This window comes from Monodelphis domestica, chromosome 2 (assembly GCF_027887165.1).
Source record: "Monodelphis domestica isolate mMonDom1 chromosome 2, mMonDom1.pri, whole genome shotgun sequence".
Classification (NCBI taxonomy): domain Eukaryota; kingdom Metazoa; phylum Chordata; class Mammalia; order Didelphimorphia; family Didelphidae; genus Monodelphis; species Monodelphis domestica.
Genome location: NC_077228.1, coordinates 47,220,997 through 47,246,531, shown reverse-complemented (window position 1 = coordinate 47,246,531; position 25,535 = coordinate 47,220,997). Strand labels below are relative to the sequence as shown.

General features: G+C 36.9%; 1 protein-coding gene and 1 long non-coding RNA gene across 8 annotated transcripts in view; one reads left to right on the top strand and one right to left on the bottom strand.

Moving 5' to 3' along the window:
* TTLL7 (tubulin tyrosine ligase like 7) overlaps positions 1–25,535 on the bottom strand; it is a 228,900-nt gene that overhangs the window by 12,648 nt on the left and 190,717 nt on the right. The window contains exon 21 of one of the 4 annotated variants that reach the window (XM_056815427.1): positions 19,115–19,401. The exons of the other annotated variants lie outside the window; for them this stretch is intronic. Within the exon in view, the coding sequence (XP_056671405.1) occupies positions 19,365–19,401 (37 nt within the window). The 3' untranslated portion in view covers positions 19,115–19,364. Of the gene's footprint in view, positions 1–19,114; positions 19,402–25,535 lie in introns of those variants that run through there. 4 annotated transcript variants of the gene reach the window in all.
* Positions 471–24,854, top strand: LOC103096741 (uncharacterized). Of its 4 annotated transcripts, none has more exons than XR_008916082.1 (7): positions 471–572; positions 1,447–1,519; positions 2,243–2,362; positions 3,613–3,702; positions 7,689–7,740; positions 23,161–23,221; positions 24,711–24,854. It is a non-coding gene; the product is annotated as an uncharacterized LOC103096741 (long non-coding RNA). The 4 variants fall into 4 exon arrangements; XR_001627645.2 differs by having other exon boundaries at positions 485–1,065; XR_008916081.1 differs by lacking the exon at positions 2,243–2,362 and having other exon boundaries at positions 491–1,065.

Genomic DNA, 25,535 nt, shown 5'->3' with positions numbered 1-25,535 from the left:
TGACACATTCCCTCTCCCAAATGCTGGCATTTTCACTCTCTGTTTCCCCATGCCTGGTTGTCTCTCCTCATCTCTGCCTTCTGCCTTTTCTGGCTTCCTTCAACTATTAAAGTTGTACTTTTTTCAAGAAGTGTTTACCAGCTCCCCATAATTCTGGTGCCTTCCTACTGAAATTATCAATAGTTTATCATATATATATATATATATTATATATTACATATATTATATAATAGCCTATGAGTTTCCTAAGAGCTGCCTTTCTTGGTATCCCTAGAACTTGGAATATAGTAGACAAATAGTAAAAACTTAATATTTCTTGAAATGTCCAGACATGGATGAACTGGGAGATGGGGTCCTTAGCTACCTTCTCCTCCCCACCAAAACACATGCACACATGCACACACACATGCACACGCACATGAACATGCACACACACACATGACTTTACTGGGCACCTGTTCCTGATTGTGCCCTTTTATTTAGTTAAAGACAACTTCTGACTCATCTCTTCTTATTTCTCCTCATCTTTTACCTGTGGCTGACCTTGTCCCTTGCTTTTTTGCTGTCATTTTGTAAGTACATGATATGTAAGTATAGGCCACCACCAAAGGACATTTACGGGAGCCACACAGTACTGAGGGCATCATCACAATCCATTCATGTTTCATAAGCACGATTTCAAGGGCAGAATCACTAAGAACTTCAAGCTGTTCTATTACAACACAAGCCTATTGTGACATCTAGTGGTTATATCTGTATGTATCACCAAGCAAAAAGTTGATTTCAAAATAACAATTTAAAAATTCAAGAACAGTGCAACAGTTTGAAGCAACATAGTGTCCCTAACAAAAGCCGTAACCCTCCATGGTGGTATCCTGCCTCAATTCCCCATAGCCTGCTCTGATTAGACCTGTTGATGTTAATTGTGTTCAGTCCAATATACTACATTTGAGGAAGCATATTCAGTTCAGGTTTATCTAAAGGAGATCCACTGAGGACACTAAAGAACATTCTAGAAGAAGGAACGGGGATTGTTTTGCTTGGTGAAGAGGAAACATAAGAAGGGTACATTATCTGGCTTTAAGTAGTAAAAGGAATGTTATGAATATGAGATACCTGTGTTCTCCTTGAAGTGGGGCAGAAGTTGCAAAAAAGTCAATCTAGGTTGGATTTAAGGAAAACCTCCCTAAGATGAGAACTCTCCCAAAGTTGGAATGGGCCACCTTGGGAGGACGTAGTGTTCCAAACAAACAACACTGCCTCCTGGCTCTGTGCTTGATCTGCCTTTCCTCCTTATGTCCTTCAAGACTCAGCTCAAATATCACCTTCTACAAGAGGCCCTTTCTGTATCCTTCCCTCGATGCCTTCCCTATAAGATTACTTTCTATATACATTATTTATAACTTCTATGCCCATAATTATGTGTGTCTTGTCTTCTCCCATTAGTATGTGAGTTCCTTAAGGGCAGGGACTATGTTTTTGCTTCTCCTGGGATCCCCGGCACTTAGCACAGGACCTGGTACGTAAGTAATGCTTAATAAATGTTTTTTGGATGACTGTTGGGTTCCCTCCCACAATCACTGCTAGAGATCTTCAGGCTAAGAGCCTGCCTACCTGCTTTGCTGGGCAGCTGTCACCAAGCAACCTGTTGTCTCTTTGGAACAGGAGTCATAATGACATCATGTTCAGGCAGAACAATAGGTGGGCTTCATAGAATCATATTGACTGACGTTAGGACAAGACTTTCAGTTGTCCTGTATAGAAGGACAACAATCTAGGATTCAAAACTGACTCAGACCTTGAAAAAGTGGTGTTATCATCTCCACTGGCCTTCTGACCTAAGAATACAGAAGGTACAACTTACAATATAGCCTTCATTCTTCATGGCAGAGAAGATGAGCAGAGCTGGGGGCCAAAGCACATGACCTGATTTGATCAATACCAGGAGCTGTCATTTAAAAACAGAGACAGTCTGAGGTCTTGTCCTCCCTCCCTTCTTTCTGTAAGGTACTGGAACAGTCCCTCACTCTTGGCATCATTTTTCTTGTCCGGGGACAAGAGGCTTTTTTGGTTCCACCTTCCTCTTCCTTTCTCTCCCTCTCCTCTCCCTCCAGCCTCATCACTCCCCTTTTCTGAATTTCCTCTCCCTCTCCCTCTGTCACTCAATTTCTGTCTCTCTGCGTCTCCATTTCATATTCTCTCTCTGTCTGACTTTCTCGTTTTCATCTTTTTCTCCTGTCAGAAGGAGTGATGAGAAGACAAGATTTTTTTTATCTCACTGTCCTCCACCACCTTACTACCTCTCTGCTATGAGTTGAAAAATCAATGGCTATGTCAACATAGACCCACTGACCCAGGAGAGGTAATACGTTGTCACATGACTTTCAGGAAGAACTGTGTCTCATATGTTTAAACTTATTTTTAAGGTCTCTGTTTTCATTATATTGGAGTTATTTTGATGGTTTCTATACTTGTGTCAAGATAGAAAGTTCCCCAATAATTTATGAGCTTTCTTTTTTCCATCATGTCTTTCCCTAAAACACAATTGTGTGTTTATTTAGTGGGACTGAGCCATCCTAACTAAAGAGGATCTCTGGATCATTCAATTTGAGATGCTGAGTCTCATTAATGGAGACTTTGTAGTGAGAACCAGGCAGTCTATGCAGCAAAATGGAGGCTCTATGGCCTCTTGTCCACACAATTGAACATGTAGGGTGAGGTCTTCTCCTCTAATTGTTCACCTTAAGAAAATGGCAATCTCTAGTCTGAAAACCTGCTGGGTAGGACCCAAGAATCCTTATTAGAGAAGAAACATTCATTTGAGGTCTTTATTTTGGATTTGCTCCTAATTACCGAAGACTATCCCAAGCATGTAATTCTAGCCTATACTCTATAGGGCACCATAACCACAGGTGCTTTGAATGGTTCCAGAAAATTGAATACATTTTTTGTAGCGGTGCATTTTCTGATGGTAGAGAATGGCAAATAGAAGCTTTCTAAGGATTGCATGAAATAATTACAAGTCATGCTCTAACAATGGACATCTACAGTATCTGTTATTGAAGGGAACTGATCCACCTGAATTAAGAAAGAATGGGAAGGGGATGCCATCAAGTGTTAACCGTGCATACTATATTAAATCCCTTTTAGCATTACGTACAGTTTTTATTAGATTTGCTAATGGGTTTCACTCTACTGGTATCAAGTTTCTAGGTTTTTTTTTTTAATTTATCTAGTTTTGCTCCTTAAACAAGCACCAATGAAAAATTGAGCAACTTTTCCTCCTTGCCTCCACATTGTTGAGAGAATTTGACAAATACAAGAATTAAGTAGGGTTGGCATTTCCCAAGCATAGGATATGTTTTACTACCCACCCAATTCTACCTTCTGGAAATACACCCAGTAGGGAGAGCATCATCTTGGGTCCCCAACAGTAATAATGTTTCCTTGCTCCAAAACGATGCCAAGCAAATAAAGGGGAAAGGAATGGAGCAAGCAATCATGTATTAAGTGCCTACTATGTGCAAGGCTATGGGTTAAACTCTTTAACAAATATGATCATATTTGATCCTTACAACAACCCTGTAAAGTGCTATTACCTCCTTCTTACAGTTAAGGAAACGGAGGTAGACAGAGTTTAAGTGAGAAGGAACAAAGAGTCAAATCACTCAAGGAGGAGGCCTGCTTCAACACACAGTCCAGGTATGAGTTAAGAAGTGTACAGGAAAGTTTGAAAGTTCTCTGTTTTAGATGCCAAACCTAGTTGATTTAAGGGCAGCTGGGTTGTATAGTGGTTAGATCACCAGGCCTGAAGGCATGAAGATCTTAATTCACTTCTAGTTTTAGACACTTGCTGGTTGTATGCCCTGGGCAAATCATTTAATTCCTGTTTGCCTCAGTTTCCTTATCTATAAAATGGGAATAACAGCACTTACCTCACTGGGGTGCAAGAAGGATGAAGTGAACTAATGATGTTTAAATGCTTAGCACTATTTTATCATAACCCAGTGAGCTATTTTATTTCTTCCAGGAGAAAATAAAAACAACAACAATAATAAAAATGAGGCAGAGGTACACTGGAGCCAGCTCCAACTAGCCAGCCTATGGTTAAATTTTCATTATGAGAATTTATTACACAGATCACATTCATAAAGATCAGGACTTGACATATTGTTTATTGATTGTCTAGACTTAATAAGGTGATGGAGAAAATGCTAATAATGAGACTAAACTTAAAAGTGTGTCCTGAACACTCGTTGTTAAAGTTTTTACTAGCATACCACAGAGAATGAGGCAACCGTGTATAAGGAGTAGAATTTGGGATGTGGAGTCAGAAAGATTTGGGTCTTATTCCTAACTCTGACACTGTCTATATGACTCTGGAGCAAGTCTTTTATTGTCTCTTTGTGCCTTAAACAATTTGTCTTTTAACTCTTTGGTGGGTTTTAATCTGTCTTGGGGAAAGGAGTCACCATCCTCAGTTTCTTAGACATCAAGTGAAGAAGTCACAGGTCTTTCATGCAACAATGATTAAAAAAATAATAACAGCTTATGAAGGTTTTAAAGTTGGACAAATGTCCCATATGTTTTATCTCATTTGAGCATGACAATACGATAACTAGATCTCCTAAGTCTAATTGTTTCCTTTTTATGGATTGAGAAAAATGAAGTTCAGAATGGTTATTGCCCAGGATCACTAAGCTAGCAAAGCTCAAGGGCAGAATTTGAACCCAGATTTCCCTAAATCAGGATTGACCATAGGGTTTTGAGATCTTAAGCCTTAAAGAGACTGACAGAGTTCTTACTCCCAAATAAAGAACTGGAGCCAGAATAAATGACATTGGGCTCAAGCCCTTTATTTTGCAACTGAGGACACTAGGGCCCTGGAAGAAAAAGGGATTTTCCCTAGGATACATGTAATTTGAACTTTGGTCCTCTAACCTGAGAGCCAATGTTCTTTCCATTGCATCACTGTCTTCATCTAATCAAAACAGAGCAAACGTAAGGTCTGAATCCAAGCCTCCTAACTTCTTAGTTCATATCTTGGCATCCTTTCCAATTTGGGGACAAAAACAACTGGATGGGTAGTCATTATTTTCTTTTTTGATGCCTGTACACATCTACTTCTGTCTCTATTTGAATCCAAATTCCCTGAGAGCACGGACAGTTTCTCTTTCTTCTTTGTATCTCCAAGGTTTACTTTTAAAAGTTTCTTTTTTTCATTTCTTGATCTACTAACCCCAGTTCCATGGAGTGCCTGTTTTGCTTTTATTTCTTTACAACCTCAATATCAATAAAAGGCTAGAAGAGAATGGGGATCTCTCTTTTCTCTAAAAAGCAAAACATAGACACAGAGTGTGGCAGCATCAATTGGTTTGGAAATCTACCAGACAAAGGCAGAGCTAACAACCTTTGGGAGTACTTTTCCTTCTTAGAGTCAAAAAATTGAGATCATGGAGTCACAGGAATCAACAGTAGCACTGGGAAATTTCCCATCAGTCCTACAGCCTATATATTAAGATAGTATATCATGGCTGAAAGAGCTCTGAATTTGTAATTCAAAACTCAGAGTTCAAATCCTGCCTCTCCTCTTTTCCTTTCCTACTCTGATCCTGAGATTCTTCTTCTGTAGGGAGGAAGTGGAAGTATGTGAAAATGGGGAAAAAAGATCGGAACCTTCAGAGAAAAGTGATCATTCTAATTTAGAGACTGAGAAAGAAGAGTTAAAAACATAATCTGAAGCATATTCTTGATTTTGTGAGAACAGATTTCAAAAGGTTTAAAGCTGACATTTTAATTATAGATAATCTCATTAACTGGATGTCCTGTAGACATCTTAAACTCAATGTATCTAAAACTGAATTTAATATCTTTTCCCCAAAACTCTGGCCCTCTTCCTTTTGGTGTTGAACCATTATCCTAGTCACTCAGATTCATAATCTAGGTGTCATCCTTGGCTTCTCACTCTCACCCATATTATCCCATCAATGGGTAGTCAAGTAGTTCTGTTTCAACCTAATTTCTATCTTTCAAATATGTCCCCTCTCTATGCTGATGCTGCTACCACTCTAGTGCCCTCATCCTCATACCCCTAACCTACTACAAGAGTCCACTAGTTGGTCTCCCCACTTTATCTCGTGAAAGTCCAATCCATCTTCCACTCTATTGTAAGAGTGATTTCCTTAAGTACAAGTAGGACCCGGTCATTTTCCTATTCTAGAATTTCTAGTGGCTCACTAGGTAGGAATACATAATCCTCTAAATTTGACCCCTTTCCACTTTTCTAGCCTTTTTATACCTCCCTCCCTTCTACATACTTTATGGTCCAGTGTCACTGGACTCCTGGCTCTTTCTCACACAAAACATTCTATCTCCCAACTAAAGAGATTTTCACTGGCTATTTCCCATGCCTGGAATTCTCACCCTTGCCTCCTGACTTCTCTGACTTCCTTTAACAATCAGCTGAAGCCCCAGTTTTTTCAAGAAGACTCTTTGAATCCTTCTTAATTTCAGGGCTTCTCTCTGATACTACCCTCAATTTATCCTGTATATATCTTGTATGTTTGCATATTTTCTTCCCTATTAGACTATGAATTGCTTGAGAGAAATAATTGTTTTTTTTTCAAATTCTGTCTTTGTATGCTTAGCATACTATCTGGTATACAGTAGGCTCTTAATAAATGTGAAATAACTATTGCTTTAAGACTTAACAAAGTATTTTGTATATGTCCTCTCATTTGGTCTTCACAACAACCTCATAAGGTAGGTACTATGGTTATCTCCATTCTGCATATGAGAAAACTGAGACATAGAGAAGTGACTTTCTCTGGACCATTCAACTAGTGAGTGATTGAGGCTTGAGACTTTCTCTCTGGCTATCCCTCAGACACAGAACGCTCTATCTCTTCCACTTCAACACCTGATCTCCTGGTGTTTTGTTAAGTCCCAAGTAAAATTCCACTTTCTATAGGAACTCACTCAAACCTCTTACTTTGAGTAAGTTCCTTCTGTTAATAATTTCCTATTTATATTGTCTATAGTTAGCTTTGTATATATTTGTTTACATGTGAGGTCTCCCTACCATTAGACAGGAAGTTCCTTGAGACTGTCTTTTGCCTCTTTTGTATCCAAAGCACTTATGCCAGTGCCTGGCACATAGTAAGCATTTAATAAATGCTTTATTTGTTGATTGATTAAGGTAGAATTTGGTTTCAGGTCTTCCAGTACCCAAAGCCAGCCCATAAGTATTTACTATACCTCCTAATAGCCTAAAACAAATGATGATTCTGAGGAGGAATAATTCTCATAAGAAGGAAAAGGCAGAGATGTTTTGAGATAAGTGTAGATTCAAAAAAGAACTTGTCAAAGAACGTAACTTTTAAAAGACATATATAGAAAATGGAATCAAAGACAGGTGATGAAGGGTGCATGTAAGCATGAGACATTGTCCATTAAGAATGGTGTCAGGCAGGAGTCTGAGACCTTATGAGTTGAGGCAGACAAGGAATGCTCATGGCATCACAAAGGACTGATTTTGTTTTTGTTACTGTTTTTCTTTTCTAAGGTGAATTGGGGAAAAGAGAAGAGAAGACATGGGCTTGGGGAGGATAGAGCTGGAAGAACTCACAAATGATAGAAGGAAAAAGTGTTCAGTGCTTACTTTCTGTCTCTTTTTTTCTGTCAAGCAGAACAAATGACAAGGAAAGAAGAAAATGAGCTAACAGGGAGTTGATTCACAAGGTAAGTAAGAGAGCACTTAGTTGCCCTCAATGAGTTCAAGTAAGAAGGCTATTATGAAATGAGTCCTGAAAGAACAGGCAGGAACCATTGCTGCTGAGCCACTTCAGTGACTGGTAGATAGATCATCAAGAATGATAGTGATCTCACAGGATTAGCAAATGTAGGATATTAACATTTTCTAAAAAGGAAAGAAAATGGAGTCTGAAAACTATAGGATAGTCATCTCAATTCCTATTCTGAGCAAAATTCTCAGTAGTCAATCAATTATTAAATTGTGCTAATGCAATATGCTAAGTACTGAGAATTCAAATACAAGGGGAGGAGGGAGAAAGAGAGAGAGAGAGAGAGAGAGAGAGAGAGAGAGAGAGAGAGAGAGAGAGAGAGAGAGAGAGAGAGAGAGAGAGAGAGAGAGAGAGAGATTGGAAAAGTTCCTGTTCTCTTATGGAGTTTACATTCTAATAAGGGAAGGCAATACATAAAAGAAAGCTGAAAGCGATAAGAGTGAAAGTACCTAGTTTAGGAACATGGTAGAGAAAGTTTGGAGACCAATCCAGAGAAAAACAAGACATGTTTGGCCTGGGCATTCTCCTAAAATAGAAATTCTAGAAGGAGCCCTCCAACTAAGGAGAAGGGTGGAGGGTGTAGGAAAGTACATACCTCCAGTGTGTGGATTATAAAATGTTTTATTTAAATAGATGATTAGGAAATATTTGGGAAATTAAAGAATAATTGGGCTTTATTTAGGCAAGTTTGTCAATAAACATTTATTAAGCATCTACCCACTATATGCCAGACACTATACTTAAAGCTCTTAGGGATCGAAAGACAAAAAACGGGACTTGCCGTTCATCTATAGGAGACAAAATGCAAAGAACCCTGTATAAACAAGATAATACAAGATAATTTAGAGATTACTACCAGAGGAATAACTTCTTTTTCTTTCTTTTTAAAAGACATATTTAATAGACTAAGAGCACTAAAGGAATAATAGAACAGAAATATATAGTTTACCTAGATTTTAGCAAAACATTGGACAAAGTTTCTCATGATATTAATAATTAATACATACTTTTGTGGCTACCTCATTTATTTGGTAGATTTGAAGCCAGTTCAATGACTACTCTCGCAAAGAATAGTTAATAATGGTCCAATATTAACTTGGAAGGAGGGCTTCTGTGGTATGCAAAAAGGATTTGTGCTTTGCTCTGCACTACTTAACAATTTAAGGTGATACTTCTATCCCTTTTCAGATGATACATAGCTGGAGGGATTGCTAATAGACTGTTTAACCATCTCTAAAAAGATCTTGACAGGCTAGAATGTTAGGCTGAATTGAATAAGACAAAGTTTTCTACTTGGTTAATAAGTTCATAAGTGTATGGTGGGAGAGGAAATGTCAGCTAAAAGTTCATCTGCAAAAGAGCTGCTAGAGGTTTAAGTGGTCTGCAAACTCTATATGAATCAAGAATGTAACCCAGCAGCTAAAAAAATGAATGCCATTTGTCCTGGGCCTGACTCAGTCCATTCCCCTGGTAGTTTAAGTTTGATATTGGGACAAAATGAGACAACCATTGGTCATTAAACAATTAATAGAAAATTAGCTTACCCACTGCAGGATAAGGATATTTATTAAGGATAGACACTGAGAACCATTAAAGTGATTCAGATGAGAGAAGCTCCCATCATAATCCACCAGCCAATCATGTAAAACATAGCAACTCATGGCTGCTTAGTATTCAGGCAATGAAAAAGAAACAAACATCAACAGTCTAGGACCATAGACCCCTGAGCCTATTAAGTCTTGGGAAATTTCTTTATGACTTTTAGGGGAAGAATAAGGGAATAATAAACATTTTAGAAATGGGTATAAATAGGAAAATGACAACTTTAGGTTTTATAGTATTTGAAATTTTGAGATTCTGGATTCTGAGAAAAAAAACAACTTATTAGTAATAATAACAATTACCAATAAATGAGTCAATGGCTTCTCAAGAACCAAAGACAAAGTGGCAAATTAGCATCTTATTTTTATAATCATAAAAGAGGAACAGAGAAATTACAAGATCTTGAGAAATTTGTTTCGGTTGATTTCTGAGTGGCTGGAGATTGACCAAGAATGGAATGACTTATAGGAATATGGAAATACAAGAACAGAAAAACAGCTCAATTTGCAATATTGAACTACTGGGTCTGTTGACAGGTACAAGAAGACATTTTGAGGGGTACAGTGATCATCAAACTATCTGATTGGCGATAACATATCAGTTACACCTGATAACATGGATTTATTGGGCTATGTGAAAGGTTAGGCACCTGCAGTAAGTGTGGTTGAAATTATTAACTTACACTACCACAAAATAAAAGTTTATCACAAAATGAATAAACTATTCATTCTAGCTTAACTCTGCAGGAGATCAGTTCAATTGCTAAAGACTTCTGCTCTGCAGAAATGAGAAACAATCACTTACTATAATGAATATATCTCTTAATCTAAAAGATATCTGAATTAGGCCTTACAAGATAAAATGAATGAACAGATTGATCAATACTAACTTTATTGAGTATTGTTTCTTTCAACTCCCCCCTTTGATCCTTAGGAAATCAATTCCTCATGGATCACTTAATCAAACTATCAAATTCCTTCAATTGATCTAAAGTTTCTTGACCAATTTCCTAAATGATTGTGTTTTGATTCTGTATTACTAGAGTCAGTTGTCTAATTTCTACTAACACATTTTTAGACTCTTGTGATAAGGTAGTGAAGGTCCCCAAAACTTTAGCTTTCTAAGGTTGGGGATTGGTCTTAGTCTAAAGTATTCAGTAGTATTCCCAGTCTCATTGTCTTACTTATATACATATAATCCTGTAAACTTTTCTTAAGGTGACAAATCAAACAAGCTTTCCTACCGACTCTATTAATTCTACAATGATTATTATTTGAACATGAAAGTATGAGCTTTTTATCTTTTTAAAAAAACTTGACAGATGTTAGTGTAACAACTCCATAATGAAAGCCAAAAGTGACATCCCCACAAACTGAAGTGTTTCATTATGAACTGAGGTTTAGATGGTTGATAGTTTGAAGATGGAGTCTCAGGATTCTCATGAGTTTCAGGAGGTGGGTTCTCTACTGGACAGGATGAAGAGGTCCAATTGGGGTTGAAGAGCACATAGGCTGGAGAGTGCATAAATGACTAGAAGTTCCTGGAAGTTTCATCAGTGAAATACTTTCCTGGACCTTCTAGGAGAGTGGGGAGACTCAAATAGTTAACTCAAATTACCTGATCATGATTAATGGTTATTATAGCAATATCTGGCAAAAATGAGATTTATAATTCTAAAATTTTTAAGTGCAGAATTACTATTATCCTAAAACATCAGACATGGTTCAATTCAGGGGAAGATGCACATCCATATAGGTTAAACATCATGAAGTTGTATAATTTTTATAGGAGTCATTTTAGTAAAGAATGTATTACAAAGGCTATAACAACAAAGCATACAGATCCTGGTTAGGGGCATACAAACCAGAGCAAGAGAAGCCCATTTTATCAGCATGCTAAAAATGTCTTCTCTAGAAAATCAAGACCCTACCCAAGAAAACCAAGAAAAGGGATCCCACCAATTAGATGCTGATACACAAGTATCATTTGTAATATGTTGAAAATCAATTATACTTATTTTTAAGTTATAAATATTTGAGATAATCTCACCTAATCAATTAATGTAGGAAGAACATAATTATTTAGATTGTCCAATAAAGCACAGGTTCTTCTTTGTGCAGCAGTGAAAAGATCTAGTACTAATCATTTTTGGAAAACCACTTTTGCTAATAAGTTAACCTCTATTTGAAGGAAGAAGAATCCACTGGATGTTGCCCCAATAGCTTTAGTCATAGCAAAAACAAATAGATGGGCAAGTAGTTCAATTTATGTAGAAATGTTTCTAAGAGATCTTTTATATTTTAATGGATAATTTTTTCTAATTCATTTAATTAATTTATTAAGAATATTTTCCCATGGTTACATGATTCATGTTCTTTCCCTCCTACCTCTCAAAGCCAATGAGCAATTCAGCTGGGTTTTACATGTATCATTGTTCAAAACCTATTTTCATATTATTAATATTTGCAATAGAGTGATCATTTAAAGTCAACAACCCCAATCATATCCCCATTGAACCAGGTGATCAATCAGATGTTTTTCTTCTGTGTTTCTGCTCCCACCATTCTTTCCCTGCATGTGGATAGTGTTCTTTCTCATAAGTCCCTCAGAATTGTCCTGGATAATTGGAGTGCTGCTAGTAGAGAAGTCCATTACATTCGATTGTTCCATAATGTATCACTCTGTGTACAACGTTCTCCTCGTTCTGCTCCTTTCACTCTGCATCAATTTCTGAAGGTCTTTCCAGTTCACATGGAAATCCTCCAGTTCATTATTCCTTTCAGTACAATAGTATTCCATCACCATCAGATACCACAATTTATTCAATCAATGGACACCCTTTCATTTTCCAGTTTTTGACACAACAAAGAATGCAGCTATAAATATTTTTGTTCACATATTTTCCTTATTATCTCTTTGGAGTACAAACCCAGAAGTGTTATGACTGAATTAAAGGAAAGGCAGTCTTTTAAAGTCCTTTGGGCATAGTTCCAAATTGCCTTCACAATTTCAACAGCAATGTATTAGTGTCCCAATTTTGCCACAACCCCTCCAACATCTATTACTTTCCTTTGCTGTCATATTGTCCAATCTGCTAGGTGTAAGATGGTACCTCTGAATTGTTTTGACTTGCATTTCTCTAATTATGTGAGATTTAGAACATTTTTCAAGTACTGATTGACAGTTTTTATTTCTTTGTCTGAAAACTGCCTATTCATGTTCCTTGCCCATTTGTCAATTGGGTAATGGCTTGATTTTTTGTACAATTGATGTAGCTCCTTATAAATTTGAGAAATTAGACCTTTGTCAGAGGTTTTTGTTATAAAGATTTTTCCCAACATTGTGCTTCCCTTCTAATTTTGCTTGCACTTGTTTTGTTTGTTTCTAAGAGATTTGATGACATACCCCATCCTAATATTTAGGAACAGAACCCAGAGAACTCTTTGTTCAAGAGTAGATTCAGCTATAGGGTTTGTGATGATTGATCTTTTCAGATACCTGTGCCACCAGTCTCCTAAGGTTTCTGGTATCATTCATTAGACCTACAGAATGGTTACAGCTTGAAACTGGTGGAACTAGATAGGTTATTCTGCATGTCCCATACCACCCAAGGCAAAAGGAAGAAAAAGCTAAACCAGCAGAAGTAAAAAAACTGAGTTGGGGTCACTGATCCTCATGGTAACTCTGAAATTTCTATATTACTATTACTAAAAGCAGTCCTATTATTATTAAGTAAAGAAAATAAAAGAAAAGGTTTCTAGGATGAGAATCATTCCTAGAAATACAAAGGCAGGCTTTAGAACAAACAAATGAATCTGCTTTGTTAATCTCAGGAATAGGAAGAATAAGGTTAAAAGTCATATCAGTTCCATAAATATATCCATTTTCAGTCTTACTTCCTTTAACACAGAGAGAAAATACATGCCAGGGCTATCTGATTAGGAGAGTTGGTATTCAGTCCCTCTATGTTTCATGGCTTTGTGGACTGAGGGCTTAAATCTAGAAGAGGCCAGATTGTTATTGATATTGGTATTATTCACTTAGTGGGACTCTAATAGCAGCATTAACCTTGCAGATGGCAAAGACAAAGGGTGCAAAAATTCATGCAAAATTGAGTATATCAAATCTATTGTCTCCTTTGAATCTTTGGTATGGTTTCCTATGGTTGACCAAGAATGACTTCCAATCAATCAAATTAGGATTGGTGGAACCATTGACATGCTCAACATCCATAGGATTCAAAGATTTTCACATTATATAAAGCTCATCCCACCTAATCATGAGAATTAATGATAGAACTGTAACTTTGACACCTATCAAAAGAAGTCTGAGCTGGAAAGGACAGAGCTATGGGCAGCACTGTTAATGCTATTATTATACAACAATTATTATTATTATTATATACAATTATATACAACAATTATTATACAACAATATTATTATACAACAAGCATGCCAATACAGCATAATATTATTAGTAACATAGTGAGTATAATTATCCAACTATCCAGCCTTTGATCAGCTTCTCCAAAAAGGATAGATGGTCTCAGCAACATATGTAAGAGGGGTGACATTAGTGATGACCTAGAAGTCACTCTTTGAGGGACAGTTTTGTTCTCCCAAATGCTGTTAAACCACCACTGGGTTGTATAGTTGCTCTAATTGAAGATCACTGTCATATTAGTGGAATTAGCTATCAAACCATTCCTCCCCCACATTTGAGCTGCTCGTTATGTTATGATGATGATGATGATGCTTTATTTGGGGAGAACAACATAGGTATACGCATTAGCTCTACATAGCCATCTTGTGGTTTACAGCAAACACTATATTTACATTGTACTTGAACCTGGATTTCAATACTTGCTGGAACCATATAACTACTGCTTTGGCCAATTTCTACAAAGGCAACAATTTGTCTTCTGCAAAAAGTCTCTGCCTCTGCCATAATAATACATACCAAGTATTGGCTGACAGTCTGGAGAAACAATAAGTAGTAAAAGCAGAACTAGAAGGAGAACACAAGAGAGTTGTTTGGGGTACCATTTCTGTTTTGCTTATCCTACACACTTTAATGCCCCAAAGTACAAGACCTAATGCAAATGGTGCAGCAAAAATTATCCATTCTCCTATGGGTGTTTGGTTTCTACCTTCTTCATCAGAGGAGTTAACCTAACTAACTTTTCAATGAAGTAGAAGAATGAGATAACTAACACTAGAAGAGAAATTAAAGCAAACATTATTATGTATTATAGCATGAAACCTATTATTAAACAGAGTAAAATAAGCTTGAGTGTTCCTATCCCAAACCGAAGCAGGTTTTACGTGTGGATGATGTATCTAGGAGTCTTTTCCTCATTAACAGCACCAGGAATGAACTTTCCCAGACTGAGTGAGTTCTACCTGTCTCTTGGAAGTCCTTGATGTAGACTTCATCACCAGGACAAAAATTACACAGCAGAAACTTTAAAGGTCTGACATGTATGGTTGGTTCTACTTCAGGAAGTTGTTCAGATTTCTTGTGCAGTTTTCATATGGAGAAAGAAAGAGAGATGTCTCCACTCAGGAATAATGTATATCCTGGGGAGAAAGGTTTGCCTTTGTAAGAGGGAGAACATCAGGCCACTTAAGGTGGACTTCAGGACAGTTTGCTAATAATGGTGTTAGTTCCTTGTTCAAATGCTTGTCCTGACCCGAGCTTTGAGGGTGATAGGGGATAGGAAATTTGGGGGATACTCCTAGATGGGAATAAGCCTGGAACAAGACCAAATTTGTAAAGTTCCTCATTTCAGAGTCAATGCAAGCAGGGGGGGGTCAAATCAGGGAACGATTTCCTTCAGGAGTTTTGTAACAAAAATCACCATGGATCTCTATAGTTAGGCAAAGGCTCGACTGATCATGTAATCTGATCAACAATAACAAGGTAAACTTCTTAATGACCAGATTTAGACATACGAATGAAGTCAACTGACTAGTCAAATGGGGCATAAGCTATGGGGAAACCACCAAAAGCTATTCTCTGGCAGGATTGTTGGTTAAATGACTTATAAGGAGGACAAACAACGCAAACATGAGTTGAAACAAAGGAGATATCAGGAGTGACCCAGGACTGTTTTATTGTGTCTATTATTCCCTGAGTGCCAAAGTGGTTCCCCTTATGATCAAAGAGATATATCTGGTGAAAGAAGACCTTAGGGAGAAGGAGTTTATCTTCTGTAGTCCACCAGACTCCAAAGACCTGTTTTGCCTTGTAGCACAATTTCCATTTCTCCACTTCCACATCCAAGTTGACTGATGCCATCAAAGTGAAGAAAGAAATCCTTACTACTTGGCATAGAGAGGTAAAAGTCCTGGACAACATCTATTTAGTCATTCTTTCTTAAGATAGGATTGGTGCCATTCACGTGAGTAAAGCAATGGACAGTGGCTAAGGTCTTGTGTAGTCAGAGAAGAGAAAGATCTTTGATGAAATCGGCATTAGCAATGACCTTAACAGAGGAAGTTAGAAATGCTTACTGTAGCTACAGCTTTCTGGTGTCATGACAGACTCTAATGGTGTATTGCGAGTCAGTGTTGCTACTAATGCTTTATCCCTCAGAAAGTCAGTAGACTTGTGAGAATGCTTTGTTCAGTTGCTTGAGTGTTGACATTAGATAGCAAAGAGGCTGACCACATCATTCACTGTTGGAAACCACAGTGGAACCTCTATGCTAGATGCCGTCCCTCATGAAAAAGGAGCTGTCAGTGTATAGAATTGGTCAGGATCCTTAAGGGGGTGTCAGAAAAGTCATTATGGGGTTCCTCGGAGATATGTCCACAACAATGACACAGTCATGGAGTGGCTCACCTGAAGTAGGTAGATCAGGGAGTAAAGTGACTTGATTTAGGATAGAACAAGGCTTTAAAGTCATATTTTCCTTGTCCAACAAAGTCACTTCATACTTTGCCAGCCTCTCATCAGAAATGCTTCTGTGCAGTGTCTCAACAAAATAGCCTCAACTTCCCGAGGATGCTATTTTTTGAATGAGGTTTCTAAAACCAAATCACATGCCTTTTTTTACCCAAGGAACTGGAGTTACTGAATAGATGAATATGCATGTGGGTGAAGAGAAGGTCTTAGGGCTGGGCAAGGACTCCAGATGCCATTTTTGTTCATGCAAAAAAGAGAAAAGGACTTACTATAATCTGGTAGTTCAAGTGCTGGAATTGGGAGCAACACCTTCTTGAAAGTGGCAAGACCAGTTAGATATTTGTGTTCAAGTTGTAAAGTTTCTTGAACAAAGTCTGGCTAGAGCAGTTAGTTTTAGTGATCTCATCAAAAGATGGAATCTACTGTTGGCAATCTCCAGCTATTTCTAGGATGGAATGAATTTGTTTCTTGGTCTTAGGAAGTGATTGCTACTGAATGGCATGCATCATATTGGAGAAAAAGAGTGAACACCAGCAGATAAAATAAATGCAAGATACTCAACCTGAGGAAGGCACCACTGTACTTTTGATTTGGAGACTTTGTGGCCTTTCTTGTAGAGCTGGAGGTGATGGCTGTTCTTCTGACAAATCTCAACACTGGGTGCAGCCAGTAGGAGATCATCAATATACTGAATCAAGGTGGAACCTTGAGAAGTGAAGGAAACTAAGCCCTGCTGTGGATGTTTTTTAGGTTGTGTGGGTGTTATCATACAAAACATATTTCCATGAATATCATATAGTAAAAGAAATCATATCACTTACACTAGAGAAAAAATCATGGAGGAAATAAAGTGAAGAATGGTATACTTCAATCTGCCTTCTATGGTGGTAGATAGGCGTTTTTAAAGTTGTAAGTTTTTTTAAATTGTCCTGGACCCTTCCATTGCTGATAATTAATTCATTCACAGTTGATCATCATACATCATTGCTTTTATTGTATACATCATTCTTCTGATTCTGCTCACATCACTTTGCATCACTTCATAGAAATCTTTCTAGGTTTTTTTGGTCATTCTCTTGTTCCTCATTTCTTATGTTACAACAGTATTCCATTATAATTATATATTATAACTTGTTCATTCATTCCCAATTGATGGAATCTCTCTGGTTTCCAGTTTTCACCACCACAAAAAGAGATATAAGCATTTTTTGTACAAGTAGGTCCTTTTCTCCTACCTTTCATCTCTTTGAGATATAAATCTAGTAATGGTATTACTGGGTCAAAGGGTATACATAGTTTTATGGCCCTTTAGACATGGTTCCAGATTGCTCTCCAGAAAACTTGCATCAATTCACAGCTCACCAACAGTGTATTAGTGTCCCAATTTTAACACATCCCCTCCAACATTTGTCATTTTCTTTTCTTGTCATATAGCCAGTCTGATAGGTGTAAGGTGGTACCTCAATGTTGTCCAATTTCCATTTAATTAATAGTGGCTCAGAGTATTTTTAATATGATTAAAGATAGTTTTAATTTCTTCAACTGAGAATGGTTTATTCATAACCTGTGACCATTTGACAATTGAAGAATGCTTTGTATTCCTATAAATTTGAATAAGTTATCTCTATATTTGAAAAATGAAACTGTTTTTTCCCCCTAAGTTTTTTTTTGTTTCCTTTCTAATCTTGGTAACATTGCTTTTGTTTATGCAAAGCCTTTTTAATTTAATATAATCAAAGTTGTATATTTTATATATCAATGTTCTCTGTATCTTGTTTGGACATAAATTCTGCCGTTATCCAGAGATCTGACAGGTAAATTATTCCATACTCCCCAAATCTGTTTACAGCATCACTCGTTATTTCCAAATTCTGTATTCATTCTTATTTTACCTTGATATATAGCATAACATGTTTGTCTATGCCTAATTGCTGCTATACTGTTTTCCAGTTTTCCCTTGCTGTATAATTTGAGAGAACAAGGTGGGACTCTCTACATATCCTCTGCATCTTTTTTCCAGTTAAAGGCAAACAGGTAGTGAGAATCTGTATAAATGGGAAGGGAATAATAAAGATGGCTGAGCAGAAAGCTATCACATTAAAGGAAGTAACCTCATTGGAATTAGAATAGACAGTAGCGTCAGGATTAGATATGATGGAGTGTCTGAGAAAAACATAAGCATTTTATATGTGCAAATCCTGAATAAAGTGATATTCCAGGTTTCCCACTGGGTCTTGGGTTTGGTTTCTTTAAAGGTAAAATATGAATATTAAAGGATATTTATTAATGCCTTGGATCCTGAGAGAATAAAGGGTACGATCCCCTCAATAGCCTCCCTGGGCAGGGGATATTGGAGTTTAGATAGTGGCAGCCCTCCTTTAGGTTCAATAGTAACAGAGATGGCAAATTTTAGTAATTGACATTGCAGATGGTGCAGACAACTGAGAGTCAGAGGTATCTGGTAGGATGTCTGGATTTTCTTGGGCATTCAAAACAGAAACAAGAAAGGAATTCTTTCACATTGGGCCCTTGGTGTTTTCTGATAAAAATATATTAGTACAGGAAATCTAGACAGGGAGATGAAGGGGACAGAGAACCATTAGGAGAGCATGAGGTTATAGCTCATAACTTGCTGTACCTCAAATATTAACTGTAGTCTGAGGAATAAAAAGGAAAGGGTGTTTTTATAGAGTGGACCCAGGATGACTTTTTGAGGAGATAAGATAAGAAAAGGCTAGAGTTTTTCTGTAACTCCCATAATAGTTTGAGATCCAACAGAGGAACAATAAGAGTGTGGTAGTTCATCTGGAACAAACCAAGTAAATCCAAAGTTTAATAAACAATCATAAAATATATCATCAATTTTAACAATAACAAAGGGTTCATCTGAGTGGAGGAAGGCATAGATTGAGCAAAAGAAGCTAGGATATCAGGATCAGGAAACACAAAAGGATCCTCATTGGACTCTATTTTCTCCTGTATCCCATACCTTCACGTCATAAACTTCTCATTACCTGCTTTGGGTTACTCCTTCCCTTATTCTGTAAGTCTCACTGTTTCTTTCTGCTCTGTCTAGCCAGGTGACCCCTGTGACAGTAAAGACATTCTAATTAGGCTCTCAATTCCTTTGGACTTGGTTTGGTAAAGAATGGTGCTCTCAGATTCACATTAAAAATAGTCTGGGCTTCTGTCTTGGGCTTAACCTCTTTTATTCCCCTTCCCCCAACCCACATCATCCCTTATAAATATACAAGACAATGCTTTTAAGTTCACTGATGCTCTTTTCATGCCAGCTAAGACAAACTTTTATGGAAGTAATGACAAAGTCTGTGTTAAAAATTCTAGCATCTCTCAGGTGAATATGGTCAAGTTTAGCATAGTACTTAGCATTCCAGCATAACCTGTCATAAAAGGGTTTCATTCTGCATAGCCTCTTGGAATTTACATGGTGCAGGCTTCCATTCCTCTAATTAATGCATCTATAACCTCTAACAATCTGCTAGAGTCCACTGGAAGGTTGGGGTTCCATTAAAGATTTGTTAATGGCCAATTGAGTAGAACTCCTGGACTCACAGCAAGTGCTTCTCCAATTCAGTATTATCTATTGGCTGCTTCTATAATAGCGTCTTTTCTCCAATGGAGAGAATAGTTGCCATTAAATCAGCAACATCTCCTCCAGTAGGAATATAATCTCTAAAAAGAGCTTGAAATTGAATGATAACAGTTGCAGGATCCTTATCCAATTTGAGAGTGTCTCTCTTTCACCAGACTTCATGTCACATCATTACACACCAGTTTTTCCCAGAGGGGAAAGACACCAGTAGTGAGTTCCTCCCTTTTGGAATTGGAATAGGTAGGAGGAGGTAGAAGAGGGTTTTTTTATGAGGTGATAGGCATAGCATATGTGAAAAATGAGCCCCTCAATTGCAGTTGAAGTAAATCTGCCCATCCAAGGTAGTTGTCTTTGAAAAGAAGCCCCTTCAAGTAAAATCTCCATTATTCAGGGAGATGCCTTGCAAAGGGTAATAGTGGAAGGCTAGAGTCTATCCCTTCAGTCTCATCTGGGTCACCAGATGTCACATTTGTAATGATAAGAAATGAGATTCCAAGCAAAATCTTATTTACTAGTAATGCTAGCAATTACCAAGAAATGGGTCAATGGCCTCTCAAGAACCAAAGACAAACTAGGCATTTATAGAGGTTGATTTTATAGTTATAAAAAAAGAAACAGAAAAATTACAGAATCTTGAGAAATTTATTTTGATCAATTTCTTATTGGCTGGAGATTGACCAAGAATAGAATCATTTATAGGAAGAAAAAAACACAAGAACAGGGAAATAAGTTGATCATTGATGATGCAATGGGACATCTGAGGAGCATAGGGGGGCATTTCTGGGGGCATAGTGATCATCAAGTTGTCTATCTGATTGGTTATAACATTACGCATCAATTACAATTGCTATCTTGGAGTTGTTGAGCTAGCTGAAAGGTGAGGCACTTGCAATAAATGTGTTTGAGAGTGTTAATTTAGATTGATACAAAAGGAAAATTGGACTACCACAAAATAAGGAACTGGCTATGTCAGTTCAGCTTTGCAGGAGCTCAGCTCCATTGTTCAGGAGTTCAATGATTGTATATCTCTTAGTATAAAAGATATCCTAATTAGACCTTCAAGGTAAAATAAATTAATATTTGAATCAATATTAACCTAAGAATTGTTTTTTTTTTCAATTTGATGATAGGAAAGACTTGGATAACTGTCACTAAATATGGAATGTGCTGCCTATGGAGGTAGCAGGTTGTCCCCTTTAGAGATCTTGAAGTGAAGCTTAATACTTTCTGGATATGTTACAGAAGGAATTGTTATCAGGTCACTGGTCAGACTGGGTAGCCTCTGGGCTCTTGTGGGCTGTATATCATTTACTATTCCAAGGTGGGTTCCCACATGTCTGGTATGGTTGCTAGTATTTCATTATTTAATATATTTACCAGTTACTCAAATTCTACGTCCCTCTCCACTGCCTAAAAACTTTGTTTGTCCTGATTATTTACTTTAATTAATACTTTCTGTTAGTGTCAGCCAAATTCTCCTGAGCAAGGCTAAATCCTTAAGAGGTAAAGCAACTATAGTCAATTAGCCATTCAACAAGCATTTATTATTTGCTTTGTGCATGGTTGAACAGCTAGGTGGTGTAGTGAATAGAGTACTGGGCTTGGAGTCAGGAAGATACCTCTTTCCAATTAAAATCCGGCCTCAGATCCTAGGTGTATGACTCTGGGCAAGTCACTTTGCCTGTTTCCCTCAGTTTCCTCATCTGACAAATAATTTGGAGAAAGGGACGGCAAAGCACTCCAGCACCTTTGCCAAGAAATAACTGAATGGCAACATGTGTGTCTCATTATACTAAGAACTGGAGATATAAAAACATATCCCTCCCTGGAAATGATAATCATTCACCTTTATGTTATTATAAAATTTTTTCTTCTTGTGGACTCTGGAGTCTCTTCCACCTTTGAAATTTTGTAATCTCCAAGTGTCCTTCCTTTGTATTTAAAGAAAGAAAATGGAAAGCGTGTCTGTTTGGGCACTTGACTCTGCTACATGGGCACATTTCATTTTTAAGCTATCTGCCCCTAAGAAGAGAAATATTTTAAACTAAACCTACCTAAAAATCCATTTCTAAAACCTCTTCAAAGTAGTTTTCAAAGGTATATTAAATGAGGATAGAAAAGGTCAGCATAGGTACTTTGTGTCCTGTGTCTTATTTGTCAATCCCTAAATACACCCATTTCATAAGTAATATGATTGATAGAATATAATTTCCTAGAAGGCAAAATGGTTTCATTTTTCTTCATATCTTATGTACCTGGCTTAAATGAGTTATTTCTTTAATGTCATATATAACCCCAATGATAATCTAGTAGCTTCTTGTATTTTAAATAGCTAGAAACCCAAATACTTTGTTGTGAGGAAGGAGCAAATGAGATAATAAATAAAAAGAATTATTTCCATTGGTTGGGAAGAGAACCCTGTAAAATCGCTGATCTTAATTGTTCTGTAGAATAATATTGTAAATAGCAATGCTACAAAAATATAATTCCTACTGAGACAGTATATTAAATTTCAACAAGGATCAATGCCATGCTCCTAAAAATGGGTTTTCCATCCAAAACACTGACTTCATTTTAACCATGGTTAGTGGTACTAAGTGTAGTTATAAGCCACGATACTATAATAACAGCGTCATTTTGGGAAATGAGGCTAGGCTGCCTCCCAACAAGCAAACAAGGGGATGGCCACTGATTTTATTTACTTTACTTGACTTAAAAAGCAGGCAAAGGTATTTCTATAGTGCTGTTGCCATCAATACAGCAGGAAAAAAATCACTATAGGACTTTTCCACACATTGCCTGGAAAGCTTCATTGGGATTCTCCTTCTTCCATTGATAAAGCACCACCACCATGAATTAAACTCAAAACAAAAATCAATACGTAATATTTGTAAAACATAAATAAGAATCTGATCACATGCTTTAGCTTCCCTACGTTCAACATTTTTTATTATTGTAACATATTCAAGCAATTGAAATCATCCCACTTTACATAGATCCTATCCTAGAACCATGTTAATCACATATTGTGTTGACATTTCCATTGCATTTTCTGTCACAATATTTGAATTCTTATACAGATAGACTGTCCCCATGTGTTTTTCCCAAGTCTGGATTCATGTTGGCAAATGCATCACTTCTGAGCTTATCTGGAATATATGACTAGCCCATTAATATAGAAAAGGTAGACCTGGCACAGGTTCCTACTGTTTGTATCCTCTCTCTGGGCTTAGGATCAAGATCTGTCAGTGCTCACGTGCCAGAGAACATCAGCCTTATCTGATAACCTTTAAGGTAAGTCTATATAATGGAGAAATCTTGACTCTTCTGAAATTCATCATTACCAGGGAAAATCCCATAAATGCAGTTGCTTGGATGGAGATGGGGGAAGAGGGGAGGAAGAAAGATTTACCTCATTTTCTTTAGACACGCACACACATGCACACACACACACACACACACACACTCTTGTTGGTGTCAAGTGTGTCACTATCTGAATTTCCCTTCTATAGATTATAGAGATGAACAAGATATAGTACAATGCAAAAAAAGGGGCGAGGGGACACTTTTCCAAGGTGAGCAATCAGAAATTGATTTGTTTACCAAAATGGCAGTGTCAGCATCCAGACAAATGCATTTCAAGTGAAAACATTTTTATTGTTGTTTTGGTCCAGACTTATCTATGTAGAAACTCCCATTGCTAATGTTCTGCAACTTATAGCCTTCTTTTTCTAACGTCCCTGGAGGTTACATGACTTGGCCAGGTCAAGCAGTTATTATACATCATATAATTATGTAATTATAAATCATATAATTGAAGTCTTTCTGACTTGACCATTATGCTGCCCCTGAAAAGTTCACATGAAAAATAGATAGCCTGGGTCTGGATCTCAGATTTTCTCAGCAGCAATGGAAGTAATTATCAGTCTGACTAAACTAAGCTTGGAATTTTTCTACATTTTCTTTTTTCTTAAATTGAAATTTTTTATTTAATTGATTTAGAATTTTTTCCATAGTTATATGATTCATGTTCTTCCCCCACCCCATAGCAAATGAGTAGTTCTACTGGGTTTTACATAGGTCATTGATCAAGACCTATTTTCTTATTATTAATATTTGCATTAGGATGATCGCTTAGAGTCTATATCCCTAATCATATTAAATTTTCTTTCAAAATTTAAATTCTAAATCTTTTGCAGAGAAGCAACAAAATGAACTGGAAAATGGGGAAACCAGAAAAGAAATAAAAGTTTAGGGGGAGGGTTCTTTTTCTTTTAACTTAATGCACAGAATAGCTTTGGACTCCAAAGAAAACTTTATTGTAAAAAATGAAGGCAAAACTGCCTTACGACCATACAAATTTTAATATTTTTTCTAGTTTTCATTCAATTAGAAGTAAAAAATTTAACTGAAATTTAAATTTGTGTAAATTGTTATTCATTTTTAAAAAACGTGTTTTCCAAATGGGTTGAAAAACAAAACAGGTGACTCCTGAAGCTGTGATTAAGTTAAAGTTACACTTACCTCAAACTGTTTATTTTTAACCATTAAAACAAAGTGGCTCCCAAAATGTAGCAAAATAATTCAATTTTAAAATAGAGTTGCAGGAGAGTATGATGTGTGAAGCATTTATCTTGTCTTCTTCCTTCCTTTGCTATTATTTTCTAAAGAATATAAATGCTTAGTACATCTTTTCTAAGAAAACTAGAAATTTTGGTATTGATAAAACTCACTTATTTGTGTTTTTTGTTTCCCTTTGAAATTCTAAAAAAAAATTCTGAAGACAGTAAGTAGTGTGCAAAACAAGGTGAAGAAAGCAGCAGCCTTAAACTCCAAGGTCTTGCCTTTGACCTATGACCTCCAATAAAGAAATCACTTGACTTTTCCTTATAGACTGGAGATTAAAAAACATTAGGTTCATTTTCTATTTTGGGGTCTTTTTGATAAAAGTGTTTGGCAAACCCTGAAGGGAGAAAATATGGACAGCTGTTTATTATTACTTCTATTATGATTGATATCAAATAGAACTGGTCACTGGATATAAATGTGAAAAAAAGAGAGGGATAGATAAGAGGGAGGAGGAGGAAAGAAATGGAGAGACTTCATTAGAAATCAGGTGTTAAATGTGGGAAGCTTTCTGAGGTTTTCCAATGAATGAAACTACCTTCTCTCACCTCTCCCCAGGACAGATGGATTTGCATTTGGTCCATCTTTTAGGACTATTATACTTGACTATAAATAAGAAATGTATGCAAAAAAGAAGTATTTTATGCTTTCAAAACATTCCTATAGCACCTGGAGATTTCTCCCAGTTTGTTAAAATGGTATCTCTTTTCTTGGTGCCCCCTTTGGGAATAGAATGAAAAAAGATGCATTCCATGTCTCACTAGGTAGTATGTCTAAATAATAAAGACGTGGCTAATATACACAGCTTCATCATTCCAAAATAGATCAGAATAGGCACATATCAGCAATTAAATTTCAGAAAGTCAAACCAAAGCCGGACGAAGCAACTGGGGATGGAAAATTTGTCTCTCAGGGACATGAAATTTGTCTATCAGTGCAGTTTTATTTCAATTGCACTGCTGATCTGTCAAGTTATATAGCC